This window comes from Colletotrichum scovillei (genome assembly GCF_011075155.1).
Source record: "Colletotrichum scovillei strain TJNH1 chromosome Unknown Contig00011, whole genome shotgun sequence".
NCBI classification, from domain to species: domain Eukaryota; kingdom Fungi; phylum Ascomycota; class Sordariomycetes; order Glomerellales; family Glomerellaceae; genus Colletotrichum; species Colletotrichum scovillei.
In genome coordinates, this window is record NW_023336269.1 from 3,806,615 (window position 1) to 3,827,425 (window position 20,811).

At 50.9% G+C, this 20,811-nt stretch overlaps 7 protein-coding genes across 7 annotated transcripts; 2 read left to right on the forward strand and 5 right to left on the reverse strand.

The window, feature by feature from the left end:
* Positions 1-302: 302 nt before the first annotated feature.
* On the reverse strand, positions 303-3,566 carry HER10_EVM0005860 (O-methyltransferase; the record flags this gene model as incomplete). The annotated part of the gene is made up of 4 exons (XM_035475463.1): positions 303-941; positions 2,847-2,946; positions 3,024-3,274; positions 3,345-3,566. The coding sequence occupies 4 exons, from the start codon at positions 3,564-3,566 to the stop codon at positions 303-305; spliced, it is 1,212 nt and encodes a 403-aa protein (XP_035326876.1).
* A 1,027-nt stretch (positions 3,567-4,593) lies between these two features.
* Positions 4,594-6,076, forward strand: HER10_EVM0005580 (uncharacterized protein; the record flags this gene model as incomplete). Its single annotated transcript, XM_035475189.1, has 6 exons — positions 4,594-4,767; positions 4,854-5,229; positions 5,289-5,406; positions 5,482-5,546; positions 5,613-5,643; positions 5,719-6,076. 6 exons carry the CDS (start codon positions 4,594-4,596, stop codon positions 6,074-6,076), a joined length of 1,122 nt encoding a protein of 373 aa, XP_035326865.1.
* Positions 6,077-6,469: 393 nt separating this feature from the next.
* HER10_EVM0006477 (major facilitator superfamily transporter) lies at positions 6,470-8,295 on the reverse strand (the record flags this gene model as incomplete). The annotated part of the gene is made up of 7 exons (XM_035476060.1): positions 6,470-7,057; positions 7,118-7,372; positions 7,423-7,567; positions 7,626-7,816; positions 7,879-7,937; positions 8,000-8,044; positions 8,097-8,295. The coding sequence occupies 7 exons, from the start codon at positions 8,293-8,295 to the stop codon at positions 6,470-6,472; spliced, it is 1,482 nt and encodes a 493-aa protein (XP_035326919.1).
* A 1,533-nt stretch (positions 8,296-9,828) lies between these two features.
* Positions 9,829-10,810, reverse strand: HER10_EVM0007314 (uncharacterized protein; the record flags this gene model as incomplete). The annotated part of the gene is made up of 2 exons (XM_035476873.1): positions 10,180-10,810; positions 9,829-10,095 (listed from the first exon to the last, which is right to left on the reverse strand). The coding sequence occupies exons 1-2, from the start codon at positions 10,528-10,530 to the stop codon at positions 9,829-9,831; spliced, it is 618 nt and encodes a 205-aa protein (XP_035326978.1). The 5' UTR covers positions 10,531-10,810.
* A 4,345-nt stretch (positions 10,811-15,155) lies between these two features.
* On the reverse strand, positions 15,156-16,880 carry HER10_EVM0011737 (multicopper oxidase; the record flags this gene model as incomplete). Its single annotated transcript, XM_035481160.1, has 1 exon — positions 15,156-16,880. One exon carries the CDS (start codon positions 16,878-16,880, stop codon positions 15,156-15,158), a length of 1,725 nt encoding a protein of 574 aa, XP_035327334.1.
* A 1,948-nt stretch (positions 16,881-18,828) lies between these two features.
* Positions 18,829-19,641, forward strand: HER10_EVM0008550 (uncharacterized protein; the record flags this gene model as incomplete). Its single annotated transcript, XM_035478067.1, has 3 exons — positions 18,829-18,982; positions 19,147-19,206; positions 19,262-19,641. 3 exons carry the CDS (start codon positions 18,829-18,831, stop codon positions 19,639-19,641), a joined length of 594 nt encoding a protein of 197 aa, XP_035327066.1.
* Positions 19,642-19,915: 274 nt separating this feature from the next.
* On the reverse strand, positions 19,916-20,526 carry HER10_EVM0010920 (uncharacterized protein; the record flags this gene model as incomplete). The annotated part of the gene is made up of 2 exons (XM_035480364.1): positions 19,916-20,365; positions 20,434-20,526. 2 exons carry the CDS (start codon positions 20,524-20,526, stop codon positions 19,916-19,918), a joined length of 543 nt encoding a protein of 180 aa, XP_035327262.1.
* Between the last annotated feature and the right edge of the window lie 285 nt (positions 20,527-20,811).

Below are 20,811 nucleotides of genomic sequence, written 5' to 3' on the forward strand. Positions count from 1 at the left end.
GCTTGACTGAATGCGATGCTACTAAAGGACCTGGGGATGAACGACGCTTGATGGCATTGAATGGTTGTAATGTTGGCACGAAAAGGTTGAATGGTGTGTCTATCTCTCGGGGCTTTTTCTGTTGCCGGCGGACCACAGATCCTAGTTCCGCTTATTGATCTCACGCAACTCCGATCTTTGACTAGGTAGTTGCATCCACCAATACTATGACGGCATTCCCAAGTTTTAACGACCCAGACAACAACATCTCATCATTGATTCTTTGTCAATGCGAGCATCCACGCAGGTTCTAATGTCCTCATTTATGCCAACTCACACTCAATCAAGCTCTCCACGCCTTCACCCGCTGACCAGATTTTGACAATCTTGAGACCAGCAGGTTCCAGAAGCTTGCGCCATTGCTCCTCTGTTCGCTCCCTGGAACTAAAGAGTGTCATCATCATCATATCCAGCGCCGTAGCCTGCCAATCTGCCCCGATCGAGGGAATCACGTTCTCGTTGATAAGCAGCTTGCTGTAACCCGGTGTCATTGCTTCAGTGACGCGCGACAAGATGCTCCCGCAAACGTCATCCGTCCAGTCGTGTAAGACAGAGTGCATATAATAGGCTCTTGCGCCTTTGATGGGCTGCTCTGTGTGGAAATCGTACGACATGGGCTCAATCTTAGGGTCAACCTTCTGAATCTGAGATAGTACATATTCAAGATCTTGAAGGATGTGTCGGCCCGGAGCAGTGGGATGCTTTCGACAGAATTCGTCTAGATCGTGGCCAATACTACCACCAATGTCAACGAGAAAAGCCGCCTCTGGTGAACTTTCTGCGCCTTTGACAAGGCGCTCTGAAACTGGGAAGAAACCGTCATCCATCCAAGAAGGCCGTCCTTGCCTGTATCCAGCCATATGGTTCTGGAATTCTCCGGCGGGATGGTTGGTCATCATGTGCTTGAAGAAGTTAAGTCAAACCCCCCACTTCCCGGCACCCCCCTGTTTCTGGCACCCACAAAAACGCGAAAATCCACCACAACGCAATGCCCACCCCCAACCTCCTTTTATCACAACATTTTCAATTCGAGTCCAAATGGGCTCATTTTTTGCACATACCTTCTTCTATATCTAATGCCTCAATATACCGAAGATCAGCTTCGTCAGGCTCTCGAGGACATCTCAAACGGCAAGAGTCAAAGAGCCTCATTGGGTATGGGATACCACGATCAACCCTCCAACTACGTCTCCAAGGTGGTCAGACTAGGAAAGTGGCTTTTGCTGACTGGCAGAGGCTGTCTGACCAGAGAGGAAGCTGGCACAATGGGTTCGCATTCAGGCTTCGCTGGGCCTCGCACCAACGCACCAACAGGTGAAGGAATTCGCAGAGCGAGTTCTGGCTGCTGGGGATACCAAACCATTAGGAAAAGGCTGGATCTATGCCTTCGTGAGAAGGACCCTATCATTAAGGTTCAGAGAAGTCGTTCCATCGATTCTAGACGCGTTAATGGGGCATCTACTGAGGTCATTAGGAACTGGTTTAAGTTCCTTGCTATCCCTGAGATCAAGGACATCAAACCAGCCAACAGATATAATATGGATGAGACTGGCATCCTCGAGGGTCAGGAGCTAATGGGTTAGTGCTGGGCATGGCTGAGACGACGTCTGTTCGCAAGAAACAACCTGGGTCGAGGGCATGGGTCTCTATCATTGAGTGTATCTCAGCCTTGGGTAGGGCACTTCGTCCTCTTATCATTTTCAAGGGGAAGACGGTCCAACAACAGTGGTTTCCATTACATCTGGTTCCATACGATGGGTGGGAGTTTACAGCAACAGATAATGGCTGGACTACAGACTTAACTGCCATTGAATGGTTAGAGAAGGTGTTTATCCCACAGACTATGCCCGAGGCTGAGGGCGAGGCTCGACTGTTGATTGTGGATGGGCATGGGAGTCATACGACGACAGACTTCATGTGGAATTGCTATATTAACAATATCCATTTACTGTTCTTACCACCACTCCTCTCATGTCCTCCAGCCACTTGACCAGTCTGTCTTCAGCCCTGTTAAGTCAGCCTATCGGAAGGAGCTCGGTTACTTGTCTCAATGGAACGACTCTACCATTATAGGTAAAGGAACTTCCTGGACTGTTACCAGAAGGCTCGACTTGCTGGTCTATCAGTCTCGAACATCAGAAGTGGTTGGAAGTGGACTGGTCTACACCCTGTAGCGATGGTTAAGCCCCTGATGAACCCTATGGTATTACCTGAGCCTTCTGCTAAGCCCACCACACCCAAACCAACCAGTCGGGGCAAAAAGCGATGCCATAATGGTCAACAAACTACCCCTGTTGAGCCATGGGATTCTGCTTCCTCTGCAGTGGTCTGGTCGACACCCAGGAAGCTGGCAGAGCTCAGCGGTCAACTGCACTTATACACCCAACTCGACAATGATACCAGCACTCAACGGCTGCTGTTCAGGAAGGTGAAAAAAGGCTTCACAGAGCAGGCCTGGCAACTGGCAGCTGCCCAGCAGCAGCTGGCTCACTCACCTGAGGCTCAAGTTACCAACGCTGCAGTTAGGAAGAGAAGACTGTTCAGATCGATCCCAACACGAAGTTTGCGAACATCAGGGATATCCATCGGGCTCAAATCGAAGCGGGTGAAAAGGAGGTTATTACGGCTGAATCCAGCGACTCTGAATGCCCTAGTGAGGCTGGCAGTTGTATTGTAGTGGGTGTGGTTGAGGATCAATAGTTAATAGTAATGAGGAGGTTGGGTTGTGATCCCATCGTTTTTGTGGGTGCCAGAAACAGGGGGGTGCCAGGAAGTGGGGGGTTTGACTTATTATCTTTGCCAATGACATCCTGCATTGGCCCCTCTCTTGGGTCCGCCGAGATGGACCAGTCGTGCTTCTTCAGGTAGAGGGGGAAATTCGAGAAGGTCGGCCAGCAACTTTCGACGCTAAATGATGTGGCAGAACGGTCAGTTCACAGAAACGGCACCACAACGAAGGAAAAGTAGCTTGGGGCAAGTCTTACAGACAAGGATAGCCGCCAGCTATGATTGGCAAACTCAGCGACCTAGTGAAGTTTGTTCCATTGTACTCATCTGGGCCAACTTCCTTGAGGTATCCCATCGAACAGAGGTGACGCAGTGTGCGAGAAAGTATATCGATGTCGAAGCGAAGTGCTTTGCTCAGGTGATCCACGGTCTTCGGACCAGGGTTTTGAACCAGGTACTCAAACAGCCCCGACTCAATGCCGGTCGCAATGACGAAGGTCACAGCAGGCTGGTGGTAACAGCAACTTAGTAAGTACTTTTACGAACGGGAAGAAGATTCCGAAGGTCGATTTTCTCACCTGAGCCCAACAATGTTTAATCATTGTTTCTCTTGGGGTCTCTAGTGCCTGTAGCAGTGACCGGGTCTGCTTCAGAAGCGCAAGACGACCCTGTTCATCGTTGGGGAGGAAGGATGTACCAAGAGTGCCGATGGTATTGGCTAGATGTGCTACGCTCTTGGAATCATTGGCCTGGGTAGCGATGGAGGTGTCCAAAAGCGTCATTTCCGGGATAGAGCCCATTTTCAAGATCGAAATGTTCAAGTTGTAATAGTGATGGGAAGTTTGGAAATTGATTTAATGGTGTTGCCGAACTCGAAGCACAACAAAAGGGAAGGGACATATAAATACGAAGCAAATAATTTGAGAAACCTGGGTTACCCAAGAGGGACCACCTTTGGCTTTTCAAAAATGGAGATAGCGGTCCTCATGCCGACTATGACCACAACATTCTAGGGCCGTTGCAACAATAATCGTCGCTACCTGATTTGGTAGATTGTACTCCCAAAAGGGAAGGATTTATGATGATTAAGACTCCTGGCTGGGATCAACTGCGACTCCGCACCAACGACGGTAGAAAAAGGTCTTGGGTCCTTCAAAGTATCTGATGATACCGTTCTGGTATGGCACTATACCAAGACCTGGGCAAGGGACGGGGAGAACGGGAGACCCAAAAATCAGGTGAAAGCAAACATTCTTTGTCAAGGGTGAAGTGGAATTTCTACCCTGGCGGCGAATGAGAGTCTTGTGTTGGTGTTGTTTGTTGGTTCAGTGCGTGCGCGTCGCCGGGTCCCCGGGCTGTTGGTTCACCCATGCTGGGAGGAATACGAAAGTCTTCAATACGCTCCTGCAGTCTGTCGGAACAAATGAGTTGGAACTTGTAAAACTTGAAAATTGGTCCTTTAATCACCGCTCCTTGTCAGCCAAATCAAAATTACCCCCGATGGCGGTGGAAGCTCACACATGGGTTTCCCCAAAGTGTCATTGATGGTCTGATTAAGAACTTCTCATCTGGATGGGGGAAGGGGCAACTGCGAATTCCACATGTCCAACTGTCGATCGCAGTTTGAGAGTCGGTGCAGTCTTCCAACTATCATGAATTTTACCCTCTGACCGAGGCCCAGTACTGATAGAGCTTGTCTTTCCTTTCTGAAAATCGCGCATCACAGTTCTCCTATTTGGTGGCTGCCGCCGCCAACTTTTCGATCTGTCTTTGAGTTCTTCTCTTTGTTCGATCTGTTGTTCTCATCAACCTCTACTTTTTGAAGCAATGTCTGGAAAAGTGCCGCTCAACCGAAACGCCGAAGACAAGGGCCCCGTGGCTCTTGGCATTGTCATCTCTATGTCGGTCCTCAGCACCCTCTTCACCGCTGGGAGACTCTTCGTCAGAGGTAAAATATTGAAGCATTTTCATCTCGACGACTACTTGATTGTCGCGTCTGTAGTAAGCGACAGTTCAGTTTCAATTTGGTCGTCTCCAGTTCGACATATTATCTGAGGTTTCCCAGCTGCTGACGATCTCTGCTCCAGGTATGCGGATGGATGAATGTTGGAACGGCTATCGCGGCGGTGGCGCACGGAAATGGCCGGCACTTTGACGTACTAACACTCGAGCAAAAGTCCGGAGCGATACTCTGGACCATTGCCGGCTTCCCTGCTGGGGTCATGTCTTTTGGACTCCCGAAGCTTGCTGTCGTCGCGCTTCTCACACGAATCATGAATCCTAGCAGATGGCATGCGCTTTTCCTGTGGTTCATCGCCACATTTTGTCTCATCAACTTGATTGGATGCGTAATCATTCTTTTTGCCCAATGCCAACCTTCTCACGCACAGTGGGACTTTTCGGTCACAGACAAGACGTGCTGGGACAAGTGGATTCTGGTTTACTTTGCTATCTACTCTGGAGGTGCTTCAACCTCCCTCAGTTCCTATCCTTTGAAATACTATTTCTGACAGGTCACCTAGGCTTCTGCGCGTTTGTGGACCTTTACTTGGCCATATATCCAGCCGTTGTCCTTTCGAAGCTACAGATGAGTGTGAGAAAGAAGGTAGCTCTGAGCATCGCTCTGGGGATTGGGTCAATGTGCGTGTTGAGGTTTAATCTTTTCTTTCCTTTTTCTTTCTAATGGCAACAAAAACTGACACTCTTGACGGAAAGCTCATCGATCGTTGCCATATACAAATGCTCTCGCCTTCCAGGTCTCGCAAGTTTGGATTTTTCATGTAAGTTTGTCGGTAACAGCACTTGGGATAGCACAACGGGTCTAAATCATTGGTGTAATGTTTCAGACGACACTTCGGACTTGGTAATTTGGACCATGTGAGTTAAGCAACTGTCTTCAATTTTGGCAGCCACAATGAGATGTTGAGAGTTTGTGCTGATACCTTTGGCTAGAGTGGAGGGCAGCACGATGATCATTGCCGCATGCATTCCCGTACTCCAACCTCTCGGCGAGCTCATCTTTGGCAAGCGCATCTTCACTTCTGGGAGAGGCCGATATACGTATGAAAACTATGGTTCGGGTCCGAGTGGTCAACATCGATCCGACATCGAAATGTCTCGATCCAAGGACGCGAAGAAGAGAGTAGCCAGAAGGGAAGACGGCGCTGATGCGATCAGCTTGGACGATACGGTAACAACAACGAAGATCACAAAGGGAAGTCAAGAGAGCATTCTAAAACGCGAGAACATGGGCAGAAGTATTGTGAGAACAGATGTAATCAGCGTTAGCATTGAATTGAGCAAGTCTTGATGTAAGCTCGATTGCTCCAACTAAGCGACGCAGTCAACTTGCGACTCTTGCCGGGTAACAAGTCACGTATCTACCGCCAACAAAGACGTAAGAGTTTCTCCACAAGTCATTGCTTTAAAGACTGACCCTACAATTTCCGAGTCCATGCTTTTCTTCGTGCTATTGGTGAAGCACACGCATGGCTTCATGAAGGAGGCCACAGTTTGCTTTATGCAGCAACCGATATGAGAGATGCTCTGGATTCTTCTATAGGTATTAAAATTCACTCATGATTCGATCTTCAACTTCAGAGGTCCGTGATCAAATTAAATTTCATACAAAAGCACTCAGTCTCGGCACTACCTGTGCTTAGAAATGCCCTTCACGCTCTGAACCAGCCAGTGCCGGCTTGCACTAGTATTGGAATCTCCATCTAGGGTCCTTGTCACCGGGCCAATCCTCCAAGTCCCCAATCGCTTGAACTTCCGGGGCAATAACCTCGCGTCTCTTATTTTCGCCCTTCAACACAAAGTACAAGATACCACAGACGATGATGTTCGCCAAAAGATACCCCAAAGCGAAAGAGTGGCCGACAATGTACCTCGGACCATCGTTGGCACGATACAACTGTGTCCCCAACACAGCTCCCAAGTTTCCAATGGTGATTTGCATTGCGTTGCCTACAGCACGCTTGGTCTGCCCAGAGACATTGATGGCCGGCCACGAGAGGACGAGAGCGGTGGCAGGGTAGATTCCCGCAGCTGCGAAGAAGGTTCCAAGGTACGAGACGCCAGGCTTCCCCACGGGGTCAGAGTTAGCCAAAAGAATAATGTAACCAATTGCCGCGACCGCGGACGACCCCATGATGAAAAAGGCACGGCGGCCGGTACGTTCGGAGTAGATCGCAACCGTCAATGTTGTGACAAAGGCAACGGCGTAAGGGGGGATAGTGAGCAGTTGGGCGACGGCCGCGGTGTATCCGAGGTTTTTGATGATCGTAGGCTAGGTAAAGTCAGTAAGATGATTTACTAGACCTTGAGCAAGCTTGTGAAGGTAGCTTACAATGAACAGGGAGAATGTATACAGTGGCAAGCTCATGGTGTGGAAGCCAAGACCGTACAGCCAGCACTTTGGGTCCTTGATAGCATCCATCACATTGCTCCACGAGAACTTCTCGTTGTGCGTGGCATCGCTGTCGGAGGCCAATCTGGCCCTGATGAAACGGCGCTCCTTTTCGGAAACGAACTTGGCCGTGTCGGGGTAGTTCTGAATGAACCAGTATGCGCCGAGGGCAATGACCACGGTCGCGATACCTTCCTAATAAATTGTCAGACACTGTTTTTTGAGATTAGATAGGTGTCGCGAACCAAGATAAAAATCCATCTCCAGCCATTGTCCCATACAACTCTCATGTGTCCGATTCCCCATGCGAGAATACCGCCGAAAGCGCCGGCAAGAGAGGCAGCGCTGAAGAAGAGGGAGATGCGGAATTGTCTCTCACGACGCTTATACCTGAGAAGTCTGGGTCAGAACCGTATCATCCTCAAGCTACCGTCCTATTGCAACCTACCACATCGAGAAGTAGTACACCACTCCAGGGAAGAGACCGCTCTCAGTGACACCGAGGAAAAAGCGGGCAACAAAGAATCCGGCCATGTTGGTCACGATTCCCATGAGCGTCGCGACAATTCCCCATGCGATGGTCAGTGTCGGAAGCCAGAAGCGTGGAGTGGTTCTTTTCAGAATGATGTTGCATGGGATCTGCAACGTTTAGCAATGCACGAGCGCGTGTCCCTTCGGAACGTTGTCGTGATAGCACCTACTTCAAAGAGAACATAACCAATGAAGTACAGAGTCAGACCAGTCAAATACTGATTACCACCTGTCCAACGTTAGCTACATCGGTTCGGTCTTAACCCATTTTATCTAGTTGAGGAAGCATACTCATGTTGAGATCAGTTGTAAGGCCTTCAATTCGAGCATTGCCCACTGTGTAGATATTAGTAGATCGTCTCATACAAGGTTTCCTTTAGAATCTCACCATTAGATCGGTCGAGGAATGAGAGAAGGTACAAGATGCCCACTGCCGGCAGAAGCTTGAGATCAAGCTTCCTCAACAGCGACTTCTCATTGACGACGTCCTGCTCAAGCTCAACCTCGGACGGGCTATCTGTCCCGCTATTATCATTCGCCGGCGTATCTACCGCCTTCTCGGGCGGGAGATTAATTTGCGCGCTCATTGTATGTCGCTAATGTTGTGAGTTCTCAGGTCGTCTCCCTAGTGCCTATAGCGACCTTATTTGCCTTGATGTTTGAAGAAGGTGAGGTCCCAGCTTCCCTCGGTACCAGAAACACCCGCGCTTGTCCGGCTGAAGTCGAGTTTCTGAGGTCGTTTGCATGTTTGGGAAAGAAACTCTGCGGCCACGCGCACGGTTTATCAATGCGGACCCCAAAAGACCCGGACCAGACTGTCGGAGCAGACCTCTGCGCGAAGGTAAACGAGATTGGCGAATAGATTGCTGGAGTGGGCAGGCATCCTTTCCTTCTTTGGAGGCGATGCCTCGCTTAGAGGTTTTTGCTACTCAATGTCCATGTGGACAACTTTTTCTCAGTGTCGTTTTCCCAGGGCCCGCATGGCATCATCAGTCAATGATGACATTTTCCCGGGGCACCATTCCTGTAATTGCGTAGATGCCGTTGCAGGACACCACTGCCGGGTGGATGGCGCCAACAAAGGTGGATGATGGAATTCGTTTGCGAGTCATATGATTGGCTCATTTGAATCACCTCATGTTGAAGTCGATGGCGACATCGCCGACTGGTCTTTTTGCTTTCTCCAACGGCCCCCAATTTGGCAACTGAATAGGACCTGGTGTATTATTGTTTGGAAATGCCTTGGCTCTACTTGGCAACTTTAAAGATGAACCCCCGCGGCTCGTCGATTCAGCCAGATATCTTGTTTCTCCGCGCATCTAACGCTAGACCGTGGCTTGCATCTGAGGTGCCGGGCGCTCGGTCGATAAGAGTGGCTTCCATCCGACGCCACGGTGCCGACCGGTCGGCAGTACGGACTATTCCACTTAAAAGTCCAGTCATCCCATTTTTTCTCCGATTCCCGATTTCGGCTCATCCGACAAGTGTCGGCCGATCATTGCGACCTCCGAGATGGTTTCCAGAAGTAGTCTACTTCATTTCAACAGATAAGTCGCTATTGTTTGGGCGGCCTGCAAAACTTTTGGAGGCGACAAGCTGAAATCAGCTCTTGCCAACCAGCTAGTGGCTGAAGTAGTTGCTCAAGTCTCTTCCCAATTATTTGTACGATAAGTCTCCGAGGGACGTAGATCACAGAATGATTGGCAATGGAACAGTTTCCCAACTCGAGTCTATTTTTCTTCCTACTATACAATATCCTTTTTTTTTTGTTCCTTTTCTGTTGTTCCTTTTCTAAATCCAAACGAATGACTGTTCCGAAAAACCGAGCTAAGAAAAATGCATACCAAAAGAGTGTTCTATCCATGACCAACCAGAAAAACCATTCATTCATTCACAAGCGTCTGTTGTACCCCATTCTCCCAAAGATCGAAGTCCCAAGAGAAGGATTGTCGAATTTTCCGTTCCGATGTATACAAAGCAGAAGTCATTGTGGCCAACCACGCTATGAGAGAGAGTAGAGAAGAGTAAAGCACTACTTTCTGAGCCAACTCGCCGATTCGAGCCGCGTCAAGCGAAAGCACGCCGTGGAATGTGTCGTGATGATATGCACATGTGTGCATTTAGCAGCCAATGTCAAAGGCGACGAAGGTCTGGCCGTTGGTGGGAGCGGGCAGGCTGGAAGCCGGGACGTTGAAGAGGCGGCACTGGACCGGCTCGTTGGCGGAGGGCTTGCCGAACTCGATGGCCTGGCATCCAGTGGTCTGCTTGCAGAGAGCCAAGCAGGCGTCCTGGGTGGTGATATCCTCACGGCTCAGGAGAGGGGTGGGGCTGCTGGTCGCGGGGCCGGCAGGGGCGGCGCCGCAGACGTTGGCGCGCTTCTTGGGCTGCTCGCCGTTGTTGTTGTTGTTGCTACCGGTGTTGGTGTTGCCGGTGTTGGTACCAGTGTTGGAGCCAGTGTTACCGTTGTTGGCGCCGGTGTTGGTCTGGGTGGGAGCGACGGTGGGGACGCTGGTGCAAGCCTTGTCAAAGACCATCAGGTTGGTGTTGGACTGCTTGGGGACCTGAGAAGCCGGAACGGCATAGAGGTAGCAGAGAGGGGTAGTGCCGGAGGGAGGAAGGCCGAAGACGAAGGACTGGCAACCGGAGTCAGCCTCGCAGAGCTTTTGGCAGGCGTCCGCGGTGGCAGCGGCAGGCTGGGAGCGGGGCTCGACGTTGGCGGTGGTAGGGCCGGAAGGCGCAGAGTTGCAGACATCGCGGATGGCGAGGGGACCGGCCTGAGCGGCGGCGGCGAAGGCAATGATGGTGGCGATGGTGAACTGCATTTTGATTGTTGGGGTGGGTGGTGGTGGTTCTTGAAAAAGAAGTGTGAAGACTGAAATGTGTAGTAGAGCGAAAGTGGTGCTGAGAGAGCGAAAGATGGAAGAGTGAGAGATGCTTGAGAGTGATAGAAGATTGAACTGGTTGTTGGTGGTGAGGAGAAAGAGAAAGGTTGTGATTTGGACGGAACAGAGGCCTTCTTTTATGTTCAAGTTGAGCTCCTCGTTTCGACGGCTTCTCGACTCCCTTTCCTGAGTCTGACTAGAAACTCGACTGACGATCTACGTTAGACTGGATACCTCAATGGAGAGTCTTACGACGCATTGCACGAGCGTCTTACACAGCCAGTCTCCGGAACGCGTGGTGGGTGAAAGTTGATGATCGACGTCCCGGATGTCACTCTGTCGACGTTGAGGCCCTCGTCATCGCCGTGCTAGGTCCAAGGAGCGGACTTCGAGGGCCAGTGAGAAGGTTTCTTGCCGTCCCATATTCTGTTCGCTAACAGGCTGTGGCAGTATATTCGGCCATGCCACAGCCTCATGAGATGGCAGGTTTAACCCGCGATGTGGGCGACCAACCTGAACGTTTCAAACCGTTCGTCCGGGGCATCTTCATGCGATCGAAATTCTCCTATTATCCCTACTGGCTGATTGTTCCCGAATTGGGGGCTGTGGGAGAGACACCCAGGTCTCCTGCGCTTGGACCTTGCGAAGGCTGAGGCTTGATGAGTTGGGGCGAGACCGAGGTCAGCGACTCCTTGGAACACTTTGGGGCTCCTTAGGATATCTTACGACAGACTCATGAGCCTCGAGGTTCATGAGTAGGCTGTTGGGACAGTGCTGGAGAGGGGATCTCTCGATCACGTAACAAGCGAGTGTTCCATCATGCAAAGTCACAGATCTGACGTTACGGTTCACCAGCCACTCCCGACGTGGGGAACATCAAAAAAGCTTCGGTGCCAAGCATGAGGCTTAATCCCTAAAGAAGCTAGAGAGTAAGCCCTGCTGGGCTGCTGTCAACGGGGCGCCACCACAGAACGACCAAACTACGAAAGTACCAGATGGACAGTAGCCAGACGGGCATTGACATGTATGTGGATGTGCGAAAAAGAAAGGGCGGGGATACCCCTGCATCACATCTGCCCAAGCTTTGTGGTTCCCGACGCTTTAAATCCCCCACATTCCAGAAGAGTGCCATTCCGGGAAACCGATTCAGGGGGTGACGGTGCGGGTTCAGGGGTAAGATCCCGCCGCTACGAAGAAGCTTCCCCTTCTTTTCGACTCTCTTGAGGCTTAACGAGCCTTGATTTGCGTGGGTACTCCCCTCAAGCTTCAAGTGAAGTGGGTTAATATCGTAAGGCATTTCCGGTGCTGATTCCCCAACAAAGCCTGTGAGACCGGACGACGCTCCCGATTCAGCAGTCGACAGTCCCTGGAACACCCTGCCGCAGCGTTGGGCGAGATAGAAACCCATTCCGAAAATATGCTTGCAATTTCCCCTTAACTCTTTTTGGTTGGGGCTCTTCAGTTCCTGTGAGGCTGAGGCCTGAGAGAGGGGGGGAAACTGACCTTACGCATATTGCAGACGTAGAGCCCTGTCTATAGTGCTAAACAACTATGATAACTATAGATAATAATAAGTGCGGGTGCGACGGCACGACGTTCCCTTCTGGACCGCGTTGGCGTTGGGGCTGGAGTTGGCGCACTGTTTGACTTTAACTGACCGCCCTCCCTCACAATGAGCCAATACTGCCAACTCGTGACTTGCGAGCATGGCCTAGGGCTGGTGATGATGACGAAGCTATCCTTGGGGGCTGAGAAAACTCTCCAATAAAGGTACGGATAGACGGCACACCTTACACGTGGGATTATATTCAACAACCTTACTCTATGAGTTATTACTGAGACAGGAGGGGAAAACATAGTTGCGTCGTCATCAGCGCTGGAATGAGCCGAAATAGACATTTTTGGGTGAACTCCTCATGTAGTGTTTTAGAGGGACTTAGCCGGAGGGATAGGCTGAATGATGTTAGGGAAAATGATGATCTTCGCTGAATGCCCACTGTATGTCCGCAGCACTTACGAATCGTTGCAACGCGATTCATGTGTTTACCACCTTTGCCCAGTGCAACCCTGAAGAAAAGGCAAAACCTTGAGTGCACAGCGGCTTAATCATTCTGACACCATGTGTAATGTTGTTTCTAGGTGCTGCGCAAGCTCATGAGAATTTGACGATGATCACGATCGGGGAGAGACGAAGAACAAGTCTCAAGACTTTTGTGATGCACTAGTAAAATTGACGCGCGGTTCTGAATGAGAAAAGATAGTGCTTGATTACCGGGGTGGCTCGTCGGCAACTCAAGGTCTTCCGGCAGTTCAAGCTTGCTCGTTGATGTTGCGATTACAATTGAATATGACAACTTTGAAATGAACGGAACTTTTGTTTGCCAGTTGACACCAAAGCGCGGTACTACTAAATAGGAAGCTGCCGGATTTTTTGATGAAATGAGCGCAGATTGTCTGCCTTGCTCGGCGATGTGGGATGAATGGAAAACTTGGAGCTTTGGGCACGGCGTGAATGAACAGCAACTCTCCGCCACGGGAAAGACTAATTATCATGGTCAATGCAGTGAGCAAGGATCGCGAAATTTTGACGATTCTCAGAGGTTTTTTGTTGTCAAAGCGCATTCGATTTGAGAGGACTCTGCAGTCCATATCCCCGCTATTGATGCTAGTAGTTCTCATGAGATCGATGAGATGCAAGCTTGAAAGCGCCGAAACCCAGGTCAATTTCGAAGAGGCTAGAGTATCTTCGATCGCTCTCACTTCGAACTTGATGAGAAATCATCATCGTGAGTCAATGGCTAGTCTTGAGAGACAATACATACGTATATTACGCCTGTGGTCCGTAAAGAACACATCATTCAAGTTGGGTCAAGGATACTCAGCGTTTTGCATGTCTTCGCCATGGCTTGATGTCGATAGAAATAGTACCAGGCGATAGGGTTGTTCCTGCAGTAGAAGACTCGAGAGCGAAGAAGCTTTTCCTCTCCCCGTGGTTAGCCATCCGACGTCGAGGAGTGCAGATCACGCCTTGGCCGAACATAACACGCATGGCAAATGGAGAAAGATGAGAACAAGCTACTCGACGCCAGAGGAATAGCGTCCTTAAATATGCAGTCGCAACTATGCTGAAAACCCGGATGTTCACGTGACGAGGCTCTGGAAAGATTCCTTGGGGACAAGGCTAAACTCACGACGCAGGCACGGAGTTGGATGGATCTTATGAGATGAATCTTCTGCTGAGAGGAGCATGCCGGAGAAGAATCGCTTGCGTCCACAAGTACAAACAACTTATGTAAGAACAAACCATAGTGAAGGGCACTTGAGCTGAAGTAGATGGCAACTTCTGTGCTAATGATAGATCGTAGAGGCATTCCTGGCATTAGATGAGTATTCATACGAACTCAATGCGTTTCCCAGAAATCAAACAGCCAAGCTTTTCAGTCCAGCCTTAGTTGAATACCTTGACTAGCAATCGTGCGAAATTGAGTACATCTTACGGTATTTTCTTTGGCCAGATCTAAGAGGCAAAGCTTGATCGTTGGACTTTCTGATCAGCCGAGAAAAACCTTACTTTCAGTTTGAAGCAGGAACTTATAATTCCAGCCTTGATTATTTTGCTTCTAAAGATCAGTAGAGAGTATTGATCTATTGAGAGCCTATATTTGAAAACAACGACATGCAGAGAAAACATTTCCATACTGGTTCTACACCAATTTTATTTTGAACAGAGAATACGAAGTAAATACAATCAATCGCAATATAAAAATGCAGTATTCCCATCAGAAATATTGAGTAGAGCCACTTAATAGAGTTGAACAACCATTAAGACTTGAAAGAAAAAACTAGCAAGTTCTCAGAGACTAAAATAATCACATAATTCTATTGCAGCTAATTCAATAATATTGCTGTGCCCGCCCGCAAGTATTGGTGGTCGACTGCTTGCTATCTCAGAGTCTATCAGTAGAAATCAAATATCTTCCAAGCAAGGCCTTGCACCATCACTGTCAGAAAACGTGAAGGCAATACTAAGAGACCTATTTGCAAGCTACATGTGAACCCAATAAGCTTAGTAAAGTAACTTTTCCTGCTTTAATTGTTGATGTGATTATAGATGACGGCAGAAGCACGCCGCACAAAGGAAAAGACGACCTTTTTGCCGCTTATAGATCACGAACACGGAGCCTCATAACACCCGTTGACTAACTTTTACAATCCAATAGTCATGTCAGGGTACTACAATATATCACTCACAAGGCAAACCGTTGATATCACGATACTTGGTAGGCTTGGTATTGATGTGCTTTATCAAATCGTAAGGATTCAAATCACGAAATGGCTTCAAAGACAATGCAACTATCACTTCTCACTAACAGTTAAGATTGCTAACGCGGTCAAGATATAAAAATTTCCCTTTTCGTGTATGGATGGAACTTGAACTATGCAATACACAAATTGAAACCCTATTCGCCAACCCGCCCCTTTATCTCAAGACTCAAGGAAACCGCTAACCCGATGCTAGTCTACCCAATGATTGTGATGTACTGTAGATGTCTCTCATAAACCATTTAGACACCAGAGTCCTCCTGCTCAATGGAGTACTCCTCCTGGAAGGTAGTCCAGGTGTCGCAAGTGTCGGTGAGGGTAGAGTTGTCAGTGATCGCAGCAATCTCGCTGTAGCGCTCGACAAACTGCATCGAGAAACCCTCGGACGTGTGCCAGCCAATGTGGCAGTGCATGAGCCAGGCGCCCGGGTTGTCAGTCTCCCAGGCCATGACGAGGTACCCAGAGGCGGGAAGCATAGCGGTATCACGACGGGGCGGGTTGCTAGTGTTGAGAGTGATGGAGCTGGAGTAGGTTCCAGAGCCCTGGGCGAGGATGAAGAAGTCGTGGCCGTGGAGATGAATGGGGTGGGGGACGGCGAGGGTGGTCTCGATGACAAAGTAGACCCACTGGTTGGCCTCGTCGAGCTGAATGACGGCGTCGTCGTCCTCCCAGGTGGTGTTGCCGTTGATGACGGACTCAAGGGTCGGGTTGGCCCAGTCGACGAGCATGGAGGTGCTGTTGAGGTACCACTTGAAGAGACCAGCAGTGTTCTTGCTGACGGAGGCGCTCTCGAGCTCATCCCAGTTGGCGCTGTCGACAGTCTTGGAGACGTAGGGGGAGATATTGTCCGTCTCGTCGTCGCAGGAGTCGGTGTAGGAGTAGGCGCTGGTGGTGGGGGTGGTGATGGTGCCGGTGTAGGAGATGATACCCTTGATGTTGTCTGTGCTGTCGTTGTCGGAGCAGGCAGACTGGGGAATGGCGCGGATCCAGAAGTTGTCGGCGACGTCAGCCTGGTCAGCTGTGACGATGATGTCGTAGCGCTGGCCCATGCCGATATCGAGGACGGTGGCGTTGTAGGGGGTGATGGGAACCAGGTCGGAAGCGATGACCTCCATGGTGTGGTTATCAATCATGAACTTCCAGTGGGTGTCAACGGCGGCGTTGACCAGTCTCAGACGGTAAGAGGTGCCGGAGGTCCAGGTGACGTTGTAGCGGTAGCCGGTCTGAGTGGTGGAGTCGTCGTCGCCGTAGACGTTGGTACCGTTGATGAGACCGTTGTCAAGGGTCGGCGGGCCGGAGGTCTCGGCAGTGGAGTAGAGCTCGTCGACGGTCTGGTGATCCCAGTCGTTGAGGAACATCATGCCGAGGTCCTCATCGTAGTTGGCAGTGGCGGGGCCGTTGATGATGATGCCGCCAAAGATACCCTGCCACGCCTGAAGGGCAAAGTGCGAGTGGTACCAGGTAGAACCGTACTGCAGAGCTCTCCAGGTGTAGGTGATGGTGTCGTTGGGGGCCGTGGGGCACTGGGTGATGGAGCTGACGCCGTCGTTCTGGTTGGTGTAGTTCTGGCGAATGCCGTGGAAGTGAATGCTGGTGCCGTTGTTGGAGGTCGTCAGAGAGTTGGTGACGTGAACGACGACGGTGTCACCCCAGTCAGCGAAGATGGTCGGGCCCGGAATGGAGCCGTTGACAGCCATGGCGGAGCGGGAGACTCCATCAGGAGCGACGGTGACGTCGGTCAGCTCAAGATAGTACTCGCGGGTGACACCGGTGTCGGGCGCCTCGGTCCAGTAGTCGGTGTCGACGGAGTAGTCGCACCACTCGCTTCTCGTGCTGGCAGTGTTGCCGCTGCAGGTAGCGCGAGGAAAGAGCTGGGCCTCGGGGCCATCGGAAAGGGCACCGAAGCCGGGCAAGGCAGAGGCCATGGAGCCCGCAAGGGCACCGGCCATGAAGAGAGACTTGAACATGATGATGTAGTGATTGTGTGTGCCAAGAGAAGGTTAAAAGAAAGACTGTATGACACGAGTCGGAAGGACTAGAGAGGGAGTGAGGGAGAGAAAGACGAAAGCGAATGGAAGCGCAGCCAATACTGTGCTGGATGAGGAGTGAGTGAGAATAGCATCAAACAAGCAACGGATGTCTATAACTTAAGTATTCTTGTGAGCCCGCAACGCAATGTCGGCTTCACGGGCGGCTCACGGGAAGCGCGATAGTCAACGGATGCTAAAAACTCTATTTCCCCATTGAACTTGGGTGTGTTTACCCTGCAGGTGTTTCCTCATTCGGTCCACAATGACAGAAGTCGTCAATCGGTCCTGTTTCCTTTGGAGCCGCTTGAACCGAATCTGACGATACCATGGGCATCCCGAAGCTATCCACTGGAACCACAACTTGCACTTGCCCCAGTAGGTTAAAGATCGTCAATGCAAAGGCCAGTCCGGCTCGAGATTCAGCGAAGGAAAAACATTCTGGATGCGGATGATTTCACGATAATTCCCATGTCGATGAAGGCCCGAAGGGGTTAACCTGAGACTGACCCCTTTGAGATCCATGCGCGGGCTGTACGGGGGTCGTAAGGTGGTACGTGTAAAGCGAACCGCAGTTGGGCTGACTCGCAAGCAGCTGAGTCTTATTTCCTCTATGCGAGGCATAGGTCAGGGGAAGCTGGGGTTGGTAAGGTGTTGTGCTCCACTGCAGCCTCGCAAGGCACGGCAACTCAACTGTTGACAGGCGTAATGGGTTTATCAGGTGGATGTGAAGGGACGATCAAGGGCCGGTGTGCCGTCGGTAGAGCCTTCAGACTTGGGTGGCCGGTCTGCCCGACTTGTCGGGAGGGTGGGAGGCACTCCGGAGAGCCAAGCCGGCCGATGAGCTCCACCAGATCGCTCCTGATTTAGAAACTTCCGGCTCCGCTTTGCGGAAGGAAAACGTCTGTGCGGCATAGCTTCAGCCTCGCGGGTGGCCGTCTGCGAGGACTATCAATCTATGTAGATGGCCTTTAGTGGGTTGGTTACACTGCAGGTTGGGAGAGAAGGAGTTCGTGGTCCCTTGCGCAGCCTCCTCTCCTTACGTGGTCCCATGGCGACACCATCCCCCTTTTGTGACGACAATGGATGAAATGTGGTGGGCCAGACCTATGGAATCCCTGCTATATATCAAGCTCACCCCGGGAATCAGTATCCACAGATCCCGGGCCCTATCACGGGCCCCTGTTCATCCCACATACCGAAACGAGAACTCTGAAAACCCCCGTTGACAGGCGCCCCTCCCGGGATGGCCCTAGCCGCAACGGCGCTCCCGCTGGATCTAAATGGCCAATGGCCGTTTCCGTCCAATCTCGCGGCAAAAGCTTGACTGGATGCCGAACGGCAATGACCGATGCGTCAAGGAGGTTGTGATGGTCTCAAATACACTACTGTGGTTGATGGGGTTGATTGTGCCTCCACTGTGATCAACACGGTGGAGTCCGAGCCTCAAGAGCCAACGCGCCTATTCCGCATCCGCGCAGTGATTTGTTGATTGCAACCTGTTTTGGGAACCAAAGTTTCCCTTGCAACCATGGCCAACAGGAACCGTCTTCGGGCCTTTGCTACCTGACTTGGATGAGTTGTGGTGCCGCGGTGGCGTAGCCCGAAAATTTGCACGTAAAGTTGCAAGTCATGACATGCCGGCCAGGGCGGCTTGAGGCGGATCATCCGAACGGCATCGATTTGCCGCACTTTTATTTAACCAACTTCATCCCCTCTCCAGCTTCACTCTCCCGGCCCCCCCACCACTCCGGTTCCCTTCACCACGATCACTCTCATTCAGTCCATCGTTCTCCCCCATCGAGTCTCCTTACAGTCTCATCCAGTCGTTTACTCCATCACAACTCCTTTCTTTTCGAAACACAACTCACCAAACCCATACGCAAAAATGTATTCCTTCGGCACTATCCTGCTGTCGTTCGCCGCTCTTGCGGTTGCGGCTCCTTCGGAACCCCGCGCTGTTGCCAGCGATAACACCAGCCCTTTCCAAGTCTACGCCTACGGCGAAGGAATTGGGGGCCTGTCCATGTTCTCTGCAGGAGGTAGTAAGGCTGGTTTAGGAACTTTTATCTTTTAAGAGAATTGACAAGGTTCTATTTGGAACTTTGACAAAATTCTCTTCCTGTCTCTCTTTTGTTGATAACCCGTCCAGCCCGGGTTGCGAAACCCCCCTTGGAAGGCTTTAGACTAACACGATTGTGACTAGGCGACGCTTACTTTGGTGACCACACCAAGTTCAACGATTCAAACGCCGCTCCGGTGATCTGTACGTCCATCATCTTTAGGTTCTATATTCAATAAGAAACTAACGTACTTGATAGTTACCCCCACCGACAACAACGGCTGGCTCGGAGCCCCTAACACTACGGCTCTCAACTCCACCTCCCCTCCCACCTGGTCCAACCTCACCTTCTCCATCCCCGCCGAAGGCTCTTCGGACCACGACGTCGGCTTCCTCAGCTCCAACTCATCCTCCTCTGACCGCCAGACCAGCGGCTTCGTCTTCTACGGTACCTTCATTTTCGTCGAGGCCTCCTCTGGCGGCATGGAGTCTTTGTGGTATGCTACCCCCAGCTCCATCAACGGCATCTACTCTCTCAAGTGGAACGACACCAGCGACGCCACTGAAGACAAGATCGTCCTCACACTCAAGAAGACTGCGCCTTCCAACGCCAGCAAGACCAAGGCCCGATCCTTTTAGATGGTGACACGCCTCGTCATCTTTGTGAACTGATGGAACTTTGGAAATCGGCGCAATCTTCTCTCGTAGTGTATTTGGGTTAGATTACTGGAATCAAGATGCATTACGAGTAAGGCTACTAGGGTGTTTAGGAGGATCAGGGACAGCGGATGTACTTAGAACATGCAATAAATGGGCGTGAATGTTTGCAATTCGGACCAAATTACTTTCCCCAACTTCGTGAGAATATCATTCATGCTCGTGACATTATGGTACTAGTACAAAAGTCGCTGACTTATCGACGTTCGCTGGCAACCTCTTCAGCCGACACAGGCAATCTCTCTTCCGCGCCGAGAACTTTCGATGCATTTGTCGTCTTGCCACGGGTATCGGGCTCCTGGCCAACATCCAATCGCCGTTCTCTAAAGTTATCCTTGCCAGAAGCTCCAACTCCCTCAAGCCCAGCGCTCTCCATGTCACGGCGACCGACGTTAGCCCCGTGCAGCTCGGCGCTGGTCTGGCCCTGCACAGGCTTACCCAACCCAGTGTGAACGTCCCCGCTCGTGGCACCGGGGAAATCGTGCGCGGCCGTATACGTAGTAGCCTCAGGGTTCAGGGCCTGGCCGGGGATCTCTTGCGCGTTCTGGGGCTGGAAGGTGTTTTCTCTGGGTGCTGTGCCGGCGGGGTATGCTTGGGCGTGGAACTCGGGGTATGCGTCGTTGCCGACTTTGGTACCCGGGGCGTGCTATTGTATTGGTTGGTTAGACATGGGAAGTGATTACGAATGCGTGGGATTGGGATTGATGAACTTACGCCTTTGGTGGTGAGGGGCTCTGAGCGAGGGACGCTGGGGTGGAACTCGCCTTGCTTGTTGTTGATGGACTCAACGTTACGGTTGACTGACATTTTGATTGGATGAAGTATTTCGAGGTATGTATTGAGCTTGCGATTGGATGAACTTGGAGTTGGCGATGATTCGGTGGTGATGATTAATCCTGAGCCTTGTTTCCTAGGTTGTGTTGATAGAATGATCTTGAAAGCTCACATCCTCCGTCAATCATCATCCGCTTAAGTACTCAATTTGCCGCATCGACGTTGCCCTTATGATTCCATCTGAAGTGTGTATGATGTCACTTTCAGATTACATCAACACGACGAGGAATGAGATAACAGAGCCACTTTTCTGCGAGT